Raw genomic sequence first — 13328 nt, 5'->3', positions numbered from 1 at the left:
AAGAACCAGTGACCCAGGTTGAGGAAGCTCCGCCATACGCCCAGTTGCCAGCAGAGGAAATATGTTACACTTTATTCACCGACGGTTCCTGCCGTGTCATAGGGATGGGTCGGAGGTGGAAGGCAGCTGTATGGAGCCCCACACGACAGGTCGTAGGAGTCGTTGAGGGAGAGGGTGGATCCAGTCAATTTGCTGAACTTAAAGCAATTCAACTGGCCCTAGATATTGCAAAGAGAGAGAAGTGGCCAAGGCTCTATCTATACACTGATTCTTGGATGGTAGCCAATGCTCTGGGGGGATGGCTGAAGAAATGGAAAGAGGCGAACTGGCAGCATAGAGGAAAACCAATTTGGGCTGCTGAAGAGTGGAAAAGATATCGCTGCCCGGTTAGAAACCCTACCTGTGAAGATTCGCCATGTAGATGCCCATGTCCCCAAGAGTAGAGCTAATGAGGAGCAGCAAAATAATCAGCAGGTAGATCAAGCTGCAAAGATAGGGGAGTTGAAGATAGATCTTGACTGGGAGCACAAGGGAGAGTTATTCCTAGCACGATGGGCCCATGATGCCTCAGGTCACCAAGGTAGAGATGCCACCTCTAAGTGGGCATGAGACCGAGGGGTGGATTTAACCATGGACAGCATTTCTCAAGTTATCAGTGACTGTGAAACATGCACTGCCATTAAGCAAGCCAAGCGGATGAAGCCTCTCTGGTATGGAGGACGGTGGTCTAAATACAAGTATGGGGAGGCCTGGCAGATTGATTACATCACACTGCCTCAAACCCGCCAAGGCAAGCGTCATGTGCTGACCATGGTAGAAGCCACCACAGGATGGTTGGAAACCTATCCTGTGTCTCATGCTACAGCCCGCAACACCATCCTGGGCCTTGAAAAGCAGGTCCTTTGGAGGCATGGCACTCCCGAGAGAATTGAGTCAGACAATGGGACTCATTTCAAAAATAATCTTATTAAAACCTGGGCTAAGGAATATGGCATTGAATGGGTATATCATATCCCCTACCATGCACCAGCCGCGGGTAAAGTGGAGAGGTACAATGGGCTTTTAAAAACCACCCTGAAAGCATTGGGTGGAGGGTCCTTAAAAAATTGGGAGCAGCATTTAGCAAAAGCCATCTGGTTAGTTAACACTCGAGGTTCCACCATCCGAGCGGGTCCTGCTAAGTCCCAGCACCTTAATATAGTAGATGGAGATAAAGTCCCAGTGGCCCATGTAAGAGGTTTGTTGGGAAAGACAGTATGGATCGACCCTGATTCAAGTACAGGCAAACCCATCCGTGGAGTTGTCTCTGCTCAAGGACCGGGTTGTACATGGTGGATAATGCAGAAAGATGGAACAATACGGTGTGTACCTCAGGGCAATCTGAATATGGGTTAAGACTGATATGTGCTGAATGTTATCACCATTGTCTGCATGTTAGATCAGTTAGACATGAAACAGAAGGAAACATATAAGTGTCGAAGGTCTGAGCAAGTAAGACAGACGGAAATGTATAAGTGTTAAAGGTCTGAGTAAGTGAGATGAAAGTTTTAATTGGATGGATATATGGGATAAGGGGTGGAATGTTCTGGGTTGAGCTGCCTCTTATCCCATATATCCATCCCATATCTTGGATAGATTGTTATGTCTCGCAGCTGGCTCCTCCCTCTTGGGCGGGTGCCTGCAGTTCTTTCTTTTTTTTTCTTTGCTGTTTCGTCTCTTGCTTTTGCTAGCTCAGCTGCTTTTGCCTTCTTCGCTTCGCTTCACTTTGCTTTGCTCTCTGGCTGCCCCTGCCGTAGTTTTTCTTCCCCCCTGCTGTTTCTGTTTGGTTATTTTTCCCTCCTTCCTTCTTCCCCTCCCCCCTCCCCCCCGCCCCCCCCCAAGGTTTGAACCGGCTCTGGACCTGACCTGACCTGAGAAGTTGGAGAAGTCCCGGGCCTGCCAGAGACGCATCAGCACCCTCCTCATCACAGTAACCCGTTTCCCACTATTCGGTGTTGGGGAGTTTTTTTGTCAATAAATCGGTTTTTCCACTTTTCCTCCGAGGTATTTTTCCTTCCCAAACCCAGGGCTGGGGGGGGGAAGGGGTGGTGGAGGTTTGGTTTAGGGGACTCCTTTTGGAGGTTCTTCCCTAATTTATTCCAAACCAGGACAGTCAATACCTGTAGAGTTCACCGCCTCCATGTTGTCCCAGGACTGATTTTTTGAATTTCTTCAATGCTGGTGAACCATCCTAGAGAGGATTTTCCTTGGATAGTTGCCCCTCTTTTCCATGGCTGGCCATGCCAGGAACACTAGGTGCTTATTTCCAGAATTTTCATCTTGGCTGTTACTAAACTGCACTTTTTGCTTGCTGGCCATCAGAGACATCTCCTTTATTACAGATGTGCCATTCTCCTTGAGACTGCACGGACTGCAAACAATGCACAGCCGTGAGGGAATGTCTATTCCTTGAATTTTGTTCTGGTCTTGTTCTGGAAACAGGAATCAAGCAAAAACAAATGTAGCCACGCCTATTCATATGCATGGCATTGTTTCCTTCTTTCAGCTACCTTGTGCATGAGGAAATCTGGCTGGTGATGGAGTACATGGATGGAGGCACTCTGAATGATGTAATCACTGAGGTTCACATGTCAGAAGACCATGTTGCAACCATCAGTCGAGAGGTCAGGGATCCCAGCTGTGCTTCTGAGGGCTTGGGCACAATTGTCTGGGAAAGGGGCTCAGAACAGAAGCGATTCCATGTGCCAGGCTTTGTTTCTGTGTTGCTGTAGTGCTATGGACAAGCAAGAGCATCTCAAGTGAACTGCCTGTCAGTGCCTCTGCACTCACTGGACTCTGTTCCAATCCTCTTCTCTCCTACTGTTGCATTCTCACTCTAGCTCTTGTATTTGCTATTCTCCATCTTGCCTCTCTAAATTTTTGCCTGTCTGCACTGCATTCCTTGCCTGTAAAAGCAAAGGTGAGGGTGGCAGCATTTGAAAGGAACAGCAAAGAAAATAGACTCATTTCTCTCAGTCCTCAGCTGAAAAGGTTAGCAGTGCAGCCAAAATGCTCTTTACCTCTGAGCACATCCACTGCAGCAGCAGTCATTCCAGCTGGTTTGCAGGGCAGAGTCCACACCAGCAGTTGCTGTTGCTCTTTGAAAAGCTGACGTACCTTTCTTTAGCTTCTCTGCTAGTGTTGGAGCAGCAAGCTCTTCTTCTCAATGGCACTGTGCTCTGCCATTACTCCCCATTCTGCTGGAGAGGGAATCTTTAGAAGCTGTTTCCTTTCTTGTGTGATGGAATCACATCACTGATATTTGCCCTCCTGTTTCTGGTTTCTCTCTCAGTGCCTGCAAGGACTGGATTTTCTCCACTCCAACCATGTGATGCACCGAGATGTGAAGAGCCTCAACATCCTACACAAAACTGATGGCTCTGTCAAGCTGGGTCAGTATATTCTTGGTCAGGTGCAGCATTCCAGGGCTATGGGGGGTGTGGGGCTGCTTTTGAGTAACTGCCAGTCCCCCAAGAATGGTGCTGGTGGCAGTGCAGGGAGCCCTGCTGTGAGCTGACCACATGCACATGGCTGCAACATGCACAGACCTGTGACAAGGAACAAGCAGTCCAGAGTGGCATTGCTCTGTGGTGTCCCTTCCAGAGGGAGTGAGCTACAAGTCTAAAGCTTCAGGGGAACAAAAGGCACTGCTGGAGGCAGTGTAAAAAATGTGGGGATTTTGGAAGTAGCCAATGCCATATTTCCTGGGCTTAAGTCCTGAGAAAACAGAGCAGGGACATTTGTCCAGGAGATTCAACAGCAGATTCTCAAACTTCTACTGGGAAATTCTTTTGCTTGCTTTCCTAATTGCACAGCATTCAAATAAAAACAGTCTTTTACTTTCTCCCCAGCTGATTTTGGCCTCTCTGCTCAACTCATCCCTGAGCAGAATAGACGGAGCTCGGTGATCGGGACTGCTTGGTGGATGGCGCCTGAAGTGGTGAAAGGTCGACCATATGGCCCAAAAGTAGACATACGGTCTTTTGGAATTGTGGGCGTTGAAATCGTGGAACAAGAAGTTCCTTATGTGAATAAAAGTCCTCTCTCAGTAAGGTGTAAATACTCTCTGATCCCACTGTCTTTTTCCCCTGTCCCACGTTCTGTGTGCCATTGGACAAAATCCCATTGCCAGCTGCTGGAACTACTTCCCCCATGGCTTTCTGAAAATGTCCCTGCAGCACATCAGCATCTGCCGGAGTTTTGGTTGCATCCGTGGGGGAACTCAAGCCTTAGCCCATGCTTGTAATCTCCATTCTCAGACAGCATTTGGCTTTGGCTTTGAAGTTGTTCCAGCTCTTTTGGCTGTGTAGATGGCTCTAAGAACAGGAAACAAGCATCTTAGAAGTGGTGTTATCTTTCCTGAAATGAAGGAAAAAAAACCCAAGCCCAACAAAGTCTTTAAAAGAGTAGTTTGGAGAGAAGAAGTGCACCCCATTCTTCTCACAGGAAAACTTGCCTGAAACCTGGACATGAGGGTGCGAAGGCCACAGAGTCTCTTGTGCTTCTTGTGCAGTGATGCTGAAACACTTAGTGACCATCTTTCTTTCCTAACCCAACCACTTACTCCCTGTCACTAAGCTGAAGCCTGGTGACGTGGAGAGCCTGCCAAAGCCACCCCTTTGTTTCCTGGCACTGCCTAGGATGGGCATACGATTAATGCATTGATTTGAGGATCCAAATGAGCAGAGGGATGCCTACCATAGGGATGGCATTTTTCCTTCTGATTTGACCACGACAATTTTTCTTTTGCCACACAAGGGAAGCTGAAATTTGCAGTCTACTGAGAGACATCTTCAGGTGTTTCCTATGTGCCTAAAGAGGCATTTTCATCCCAAGACATTTGTGCATGCTTCTTCATGTGTCTGTTGTTGAAGATGAGATTCCAAATGTTTGTTTCTTTATCTGGGGAATAACTGAGGGATTTCATTTCTTTACTTTCAATTACCATTGTTTTCAAGAATCAAGCAAAAAGCTTGATAACTTTCGTTTGATGGCAGCTGTGCTTAAGGGACCAACAAGCACTGCAGAGATGTTTTTCATGTAATAATCCTAGGAAACAGTGGAGTGAGTTAGTAGAGCAAAGTCCCTCTTCCAAAGAGCCTGTCAAGCTGGCCAGGTGAATCATCAGAGAAGGAAATGTGCTTTTGCTGATGTAGTTTCTACTAACAAGGTCAGTCAAGGAAATCAGCTGCCAAAGCAAGATCTGCTCCATGTTGGAAAAACTGTGACTGCATCAAGCTCTGGGTTTTTTGTTGGTCCAGGAAAGTCATGTCTGCCTCTGCGCTACGGCAGAAACTGCCACTGCAGAGTGCAGCTGAAACAGTGGGATCTGGGAGAGCAGTTCCAAATGTGAAAGAAGCAGCTGAGAGACTCATGTTTCCTTTTTCTCCAGGCTCAGTTCCTGATAGCCACCAAAGGGACCCCAGAGCTGCAGCAGCCCAAGCTCCTCTCCCCTTCACTGCGTGACTTCCTGAGCTGCTGCCTGCAGACAGACGAGGCGCGGCGCTGGTCTGCCAAGGAGCTGCTGCAGGTAAAATGCCCAGGGGCTGCAGGGGAAACAGTGTCCCAGGGATGGGCTCCTCCTGCACTCAAGTGCAAGGCATCAGATGAGCTCCCCTCCTCCTCACCTCTGCTCTTGGTGCTGTTCAGATGAAAACAGTCAGGAATCCTAGACTGGGCTCGGCTGTCAGGGGCCTGTAAATCTCATCTGGTCCAAGTGCCCTGCAATGAGCAGGGACATCTTTAAACAGATCAGGATGCTCAGACCTGAAGTATTTCTCGGGCTGGGGCACTTGGCAGCTCTTGCTGCAAGCCGTGCCACTGTTGCCCCATGATTGCTCCTTAGACCTACTCTGACTCATGTCCATTTTCATTTAAAAAATGTTCCCCAGCCTTTGAGGCTCTTAGCTTGGAAAGTAATGGTTCTTCATTGAGTTCCTTTTCCTTTGTGCAGCATCCATTTGTAACATCTGCCAAGCCTAAAGCCAGCCTGGTGCCACTCATCATTACAGTGAACAAGTGGAAGGAGTTAACAAGAATGGGACAGTCACTTTAAAACTGTTTTCTCCATCACCAGCATAGAGGAGGATTGTAGAGTAGGACTGTAGTTAGGACTGTAGAGTAGGATATTAGCATAGGATTGTAAATAAAGTTTGTGAAACCTCAACTCCTTTCAAGAATTCCCCTTCTGAGCCTCTGAGAAAGCTCAACATTTCCTTCTGAACTGTCAGTTTTTTCTTAGAGGCAGAAAGTGACATTGATGGCTTCTTTGGTATGGTTTGAAAGGGGAGAAGGACCTTGTCAGTCATCCTTTCCAGACCACAGTGCCTTTGGCATACGGCCCACTGGCTGGTTTTTACCCAGCTGTGGCACTTGTGTTTGAGGCAGAAAGGGCAGTGGCATTTGCAGGCAGAACCAAAGGACGAGTGGGGCAGCCCAAATACCCTGTGCAGATGCAGGCCTTGAGCTGTGACTCGAGAGCATTTGGGTTCCTGCCACTTGCATTTGTACCCCTAAGCGCAGTGTCTCTGTCCGGAGGGGAGTTTTGCCGCAGTGGGAAAGCAGAAAGGTCAGGGAGGCTGCTCGGCAAGGCGCAGAGCTGGTGCAGAGCTGTCAGCGGCTGCGGGCTGAGCCCCGGCCCCGCCTTGCCCAGGCTGGAGCCCCGGCAGAGCCCCGGCAGAGCCCGCAGCAGCCTGAGCCTGGGCAGAGGCAGCTGCAGCGAGGCCCTTGGAGCTGCAAGAGGCAGCAGCCCGGCCCTGGGTGCCTCTGGGTGGCCCCGGGCGAATGCTGCGCTCTCGGAGCCCAGCTGGCAGCCGGCTGCTCCCGAGGGGAAGCGTCGCCGTGCTGGGCACAGCACAGACTGGTGCCTTTGGCCGTCCGGAGCCTGCCCAGGAGGAGAGAAAGGCAAAGCACAGCCGAGGGCTGCAGGCCTGGCCGAGGATCCCCAGCCTTGTGCCGGCTGCCCTGTAACTCCTGGCCAAGGTGAGCAGTGTGGGCAGCGCTCTGGGCACAGGGCAGGGAGCCGGGCTGCTCCGCAGGCTCCAGCACAGGGCAGCGGCCTTCAGGCACGGCGCTCCTGCCGGGGGAGCCGAGGCCAGCGGGAGGCAGGGACAGCTCCTCAGCTCACATCTGCAGGCGCCAGGGCCTCACTCAGCTCTGGGAGGAAGCGCCTGCAGTGCTGGAGTTCTGCTCTGAGCCACAGCAAAGGGGGGAAATGGAGAGTGTTCTGCAGAAATATTTACGGCCACCAGGCCAGCCTGCTTTGTGCTGTCGGGTACACAGCAAGCACTGTGCAATACAGCTTTGAGCTGCTGGGAGAGAGGTGTTAGAGAGGAGCCAACTCTTAGAGGAAATTGAATGGGGACAAAGTCATCAAAGCAAAAGAGAACTGTTTCTTAGGAAGGATTCACCTCAGCTGGGTGTGTATCTCGCCCTCCCCAGAGCCAAACACACACACACACAGCACACACTCACACAGAATGCTGCTTTTTATTGCCTTGCCGCGCCCAGGGCAAGCCGTGTCCCGTTTCCCTCCAGCTGGGTACTAGGGAACTTATATTTTCTCCCCACTACCTCCTTGTCTGTCCCCTCCCATCTTATCCTACTTCCCTTTTGGTCTGGTCTTCAACCTGGCCCCTCTCCCAGTGCACAACACCACCCAACAAATTAACTACAACAAAACCAAACCCTAAATAACAACACCAGGAACCAACAACTTTCCATCTTTCTTCTCATAACCTTTCAGCTGCAGCAAAATATGACCTCATAGATCATGGAGAGAATTGGGCATGAGCCTGTGGGTTGTGCTTGAGCACTGAAGTGATTTGAAAAGGAACAGAAGGGTTTCAGGAGGCAATTTGTGTTTTCTTTCTGAATTTCTGAAGGAAAGACTCACCGTGGCTTCAGTCAGCAAAAACATTTTCAAGGTGAATTAAAGAAATGCTTGTGAGCAATTGCCAGAGAAGGAAGGTGTTGAGAAAATGTTGAATTGTAACAAATCATGAATTCTGTTCACATTAACAGACAGGGTTGATCCCTCTATTCCCCAGTGCAGTGACTGATGTGTGCAAGTGGCTACCTCAGCCTCGAGAATAGAGTAGTCCTCCTGAGAAGGTAGCTGGAATGCATTCAAGGGGAAGAGAGTGGTTGTAGGAGGCTCTTGAGCATCAGAGGAGAATTGGAGGAATGGGATGTTCCCCAAATGACCACCAGAGACCCTCAAGAGAGCCCTGCTCTCCTGTCAGTAACTTCTGAGAAGTGATTTAAGTATGTCAACTAATTTGAGGGAATTAGTTTAGCCTGTGAGTTTCAGCAAAGCAATGAGTAGGTCTTATTTCCATGGTTACAAATCAGTAGGTGAGATCTCTGAGTGAGCACGTGTTAGGAAAGTGATTCCCCACGCACCCAGCACTGAAATAAAGTCATGTCTCCTTTCTCACACTGACCTGGCACCAGGGATTGGGCCCTGCTTGGTAACTTTCATTTCAGTCACTTGTATTGACAGGTGAGAATGAAACCTTTTCCAGCTGTTTCCCTCGGGTTTCCCTTTCTGGGGCCAAAGCTCTGTGCTGCAGGTGGCCCGGGTGTGTGCAGAGCAGTGCAGCCTCCACAAAGCCCTTGGTTTCCCCACAAGTCATCATGGTGTGTGTCCAGGTGTGCCCAGCTGTGGCAGGAGAAAGAGCCCGCGGTGCAGTGGGCGCCGTGCCCTGCCCAGCCAGGGCTCTCTGGCACAGAGGAGCAGCAGCCCCAGCACCTTTCCACCCACTCCTGCCTTGGCCTCCCCTGGGACACAGGAGCCTCTGGAAATCAGCACCACCTGGCGCCTTCCCAGCCTGGAGCAGCTCCTGCTGCTGGGCACATCCTGCACTTGTACTGCTTCCACACAGGAATCCAGGCAGAGGGGAGACGGACAGACAGAGAAGCCCTGGCCTTGTGCAATAAATGGGCAAATGCATGGGGGAATGTGTTAGGAATTATTTCAGCTGTTATGCCAATACTGCCTTCTCTCCTTTTCTCTCTTCACATTTCCTGCTCTTTTCCCTCTCACATTTCCACCCCTTCCCCTCTGGAGTCTCACAGTTTTCTCTCATGTTTGCCTCCTAATTTTTATTAATTTTCCCCACCCTTTTCAGCTCCCTTTCCTCACACTTTACCTCTCACATTTCCCCACCTTCCCACTGTTTCCTGCTTTTTTCTTCCCTCATGTTTCTCACCATATTCCCCTCACTTATCCTGGCTGTTTTCTCCCCTCATGTTTCTCTCCTTTCCTCAGTCATTTTTCTGCAACTTTTCTCCTCATGTTTCTCACTTTTGCCCTCATGTTTCTCACCCTTTCCCTCTCACATTTCTCACACATTTCCCCTCACATTTATCATTCTTTCCCTCTCATGTTCCTTATACTTTTCCTCTCTATTTTGTGCCCTTTTTTCACTTGTGTTTTCTGACACTTTTCCCATCAAACTTCCCACCCTTTTTTTCTCCCTTCATGTTTTCTGCCTTTTCTGCCCTCTGGTTTCTCACTCTTTTCCCCTCAGGATTCTCACAATGTTCCCCTCACATTTGCTGCCTGTTTCTCTCTCTTTGCCAGTAAAGTTTCTCACTCTCTTCCCCTCACATTTCCCTCCATTTTTCCCTCTATGTTTTTCAGCCTTTCCCGTTCATGTTTCTAGAATTTTCCTATTGTAATTCATGCCCTTTTCCTCTGTTCACCTTCCTCTCTTATTTTCACTCACATTTTTCACTCTTTTCCCCTCAGTTTTCTCACCCTTTTCCCACTCAGGTTTCCTACCCTTTTCTTCCCTCACACTTCTCTCCTTTTTTCACTCCCATTTCTCACACTTGTCACCTCACTTTTTCTGCCTTTTTTCCCCTCACATTTCTTAACCCACTGGTTCCTGTCAGTGACTGTTCCTCTCCAGTAGTTGATGGGCTTCTCTTCTTTTTCCCTGCAATCCCCTACTCCAAAGGATGGGTGCCAGGGCAGCGCTCCAAGAAGCCCCTGCCTGTGTGTCTGCTGAACAGAAGGGCTGTGCTCAACTTGAACAGTGCCCTGAAGAACAACCTAAACTGCAGTGGGCTTCCTGCTGCACTTTGGGTCCATATTTCAGTTCTCTATAGTCTTCAGTAGTGTTGCTAAAGAAATAGGTACCCTGAGGGATACACATTGCAGGTGAGCACCACTGCAGCATCTGCCTCAAGCAGATCCCATCTCTGTTTTCATCACCTCACAGTCACTGTGACTCCTGCCTCGATGAAACCACTTGTGATACTTCTTGATGCTAAACAAAGTCCATCTGCACAGGAAATCTGTGGAGAGTTTGTCAGAGGAATCACTGCGTAGCAAGGGCCACGATAAAATCAAGCTGGTTAAAGTGCAGCCATCAGCTACGTGACTGGTGGCAAATATACATTACCCTTGAGAACGGATGTTAGTTAACAACAGGGATGTTGAAAATACATAGTATGCAGAAAGATACATAAAGCGAAGGAAGTTGCAACAGCAAGGCTAAACACAAAAGCTATATGCGTCATAGAAAGTATAACCAATCATGAGCTGTATTTTTGCAATATGCATGAGCTAATTACTGTCTGTATAAGCATGATAACTTTGGAAGCAATAAACTGAGACTTGTTGACGATGATAGCATGAGACTCGTCTCCCGCGGCTCTTTCCAACAGAAATCCCCATGCCAATATACTGCAAATGTCCAACAGCAGCTCCATCAGCCACTTCCTCCTGCTGGCACTGGCAGACAGGCGGCAGCTGCAGCTCCTGCACTTCTGCCTCTTCCTGGTCATCTCCCTGGCTGCCCACCTGGGTCATGGCCAGGGACAAGGAGGCTCCCTGTGTGCCCTGCTCCCCTGTCCCTGAGGTCCTGAGAGCTCTGCAGCCCCTGCTGCCATCCCATCTGCTGTTTTGATGTTTGTAGATTGCTCTCAGCAATGTCCAAATGATATGGACCCTCAGCACCTTCTAATGCAGTCTGAACAGATATGAAAATCAAGACCCTTCATGGCTCACCATCAATCAGACTTTGTCCTCACCGCCTCTCCACCATTTCCCTCATCCAACCCGTGGCACTCCTATGGATCAGGAATAGTGTGGCCAGCAGGATCAGGGCAGTGATTCTTCCCCTGTGCTCAGCACTGGTTGGGCAGCACCTCGAGTGCTGTGTCCAGTTCTGGGCCTCTCAATTTAGGAAGGACATGGAGGGGCTGGAGAGTGTCCAGAGAAGGGCAACAAGGCTGGTGAGGGGTCTGGAACACAAGTCCTGTGAGGAGTGGCTGAGGGAGCTGGGGTTGTTTCTCCTGGAGAAGAGACCTCATCAGAAGAGACCAGGAGACCTCATCACTCTACAACTCTCTGACAGGAGGGTGCAGCCAGGGTGAGGTTGGACTCTTTTCCCAGGGAACAGTGTCAGAACAAGAGGACACAGCCTTAAACTGCACCAGGGGACATTTAGGCTTGATATTTGGAAAAATTCTTCCCAGAAAGGGTGATTGGACATTGGAATGGGCATCTCAAGGAAGGTGGGTGAGTCACTGTCCTAGAAGTGTTTAAGGAAAGACTGGATGTGGCACTCAGTGCCATGGTCTGGGTGACAAGGTGGTGTTGGGTCACAAGTTGGACTTGATGCTCTCCAAGATCATTCCCAGCCTGGTTGATTCTCTGATGATGGTGTCACTGCAGGGCCCTGGGGAAGCAAGGGACCATTGTGACACTGCAGGGCCTGGTGGCACTAACAGGACCATGGTGACACTGTGTATGACATGGCGCCATAGAGCCAAGGGGCCATTGTGACACTGTGGGGATAAATGGAAGCAAGGAGTCCATGGTGACAGTCTGGGTCCTGGTGGAACCACAGAGGCCACTGTGACCCTGTGGGGCCTTGTTGAACCCAGGGGCCACTGTGCCACTGCGGAACCAAGGAGACCCTTGTGAGCCCCTGGGGCCCAGTGGAATCAAGGGGCCATTGTTCCATTGCAGGGACTCTTGGAACTGAGGGAACAATTGTGACACCGTGGTGCCCCATGGAACCAAGGGTCCCTGGTGACACTGCAGGATCTTGTGTAACCAGGGCTCCTCTGTGACACTGCAGCACCAAGGAATTCATGGTGGCCCTCTGAGGCCTCATGGAACCAAGAGGCCACTGTGACTTTGCAGGGCCTTGTGGAACCATGCAGAGCACTGGGACAGAGCAAGACCTCGTGTCCTGATGGGGCCATTGTGACCCAGCCCTTTGATGTGGCCCAGCCTTGCCCATGGAACCAAGGGGCCAGTGTTGCTCCTCAGGGACTCATGGAATGAGGGAAACATGTATAACAACGTGGTGCCCCTTGGAACCCAGTGGCCATGGTGACACAGTGGAAGCAAGGAGACCATTGCTGCACTGCCAGACCTCATGGAACCAAGGATCCTTTGTGACACTGCAGGGCCTTGGGTGACCAGGGCACCATTGTGACACTGCAGGGACCAAGGATCCAAAGGACTTTGTGACACCAAAGGGTCCCATGGAGCCGAGGGGACATTGTGACACTGGCAGGCCCCATAGAATCATGGAGACAATTGTTACACTCTACGGCCTCATGGAACTGTGGTGACACCAAGTTGTCTGGGAGTGTTGATGTGCTGGAGGGCAGGAGGGCTCTGCACAGGGCCCTGGACAGGTTGGATCCAGGGCCCAAATCCAACAATGTGAGGTTTAACAAGTCCAAGTGCCAGGTCCTGCACTTTGGCCACAACAACCCCTGCAGTGCTACAGGCTGGGGACAGAGTGGCTGGACAGCAGCCAGACAGAAAGGGACCTGTAGGGACTGATGGACAGCAGACTGGACATGAGCCAGCAGTGTGCCCAGGTGGCCAACAAGGCCAATGGCACCTGGCCTGGATCAGGAACAGTGTGGCCAGCAGGAGCAGGACAGTGATTCTTCCCCATGTGCTCAGCACTGGTTGGGCAGCACCTCCAGTGCTGTGTCCAGTTCTGGGCCTCCCAATTTAGGAAGGACATGGAGGGCTGGAGCATGTCCAGAGAAGGGCAACAGGGCTGGTGAGGGGTCTGGAACACAAGTCCTGTGAGGAGTGGCTGAGGGAGCTGGGTTGTTTATCCTGGAGAAGAGAGCTCAAGGAGACAAAGTGATGTCAGGGCACAGGTTGGACTTGATGATGTCCAAGGTCTTTTCCAACCTTGCTGATTCTGTGATTCTCTGAAACCACCCTTGCAGCAGCTGCAGGATGAGCCCTGGGCCTCCTCTTCAGAAGGTGCAGCAGCCCAGGTCCCTCAGCTTCTCCT

General features: G+C 50.4%; 1 protein-coding gene across 2 annotated transcripts; it reads left to right on the top strand.

Moving 5' to 3' along the window:
* The first annotated feature begins 2548 nt into the window (after positions 1–2548).
* Positions 2549–10111, top strand: LOC136367817 (serine/threonine-protein kinase PAK 3-like). 2 transcript variants are annotated; one of them, XM_066329610.1, is made up of 5 exons: positions 2549–2663; positions 3332–3431; positions 3891–4087; positions 5432–5569; positions 10005–10111. In XM_066329610.1, the coding sequence occupies exons 1-5, from the start codon at positions 2577–2579 to the stop codon at positions 10053–10055; spliced, it is 573 nt and encodes a 190-aa protein (XP_066185707.1). In that variant the 5' UTR covers positions 2549–2576; the 3' UTR covers positions 10056–10111. The 2 variants fall into 2 exon arrangements, with proteins under 2 accessions (XP_066185707.1, XP_066185706.1); XM_066329609.1 differs by lacking the exon at positions 10005–10111 and adding an exon at positions 5993–6351.
* The last annotated feature ends 3217 nt before the right edge of the window (positions 10112–13328 follow it).

Source organism: Sylvia atricapilla, chromosome 15 (genome assembly GCF_009819655.1).
Source record: "Sylvia atricapilla isolate bSylAtr1 chromosome 15, bSylAtr1.pri, whole genome shotgun sequence".
Classification (NCBI taxonomy): Eukaryota; Metazoa; Chordata; class Aves; order Passeriformes; family Sylviidae; genus Sylvia; species Sylvia atricapilla.
This window is presented reverse-complemented; position numbering and strand designations above follow the sequence as displayed.

Coding starts and splice junctions, on each gene's coding strand:
- LOC136367817 (XM_066329609.1), top strand. CDS start 2,577: ATGGAGTACATGGATGGAGGCACTCTGAATGATGTAATCACTGAGGTT. Junction 3,432..3,890: donor TGATGGCTCTGTCAAGCTGG/GTCAGTATATTC, acceptor CTTTCTCCCCAG/CTGATTTTGGCCTCTCTGCT. Junction 5,570..5,992: donor CTGCCAAGGAGCTGCTGCAG/GTAAAATGCCCA, acceptor TCCTTTGTGCAG/CATCCATTTGTAACATCTGC.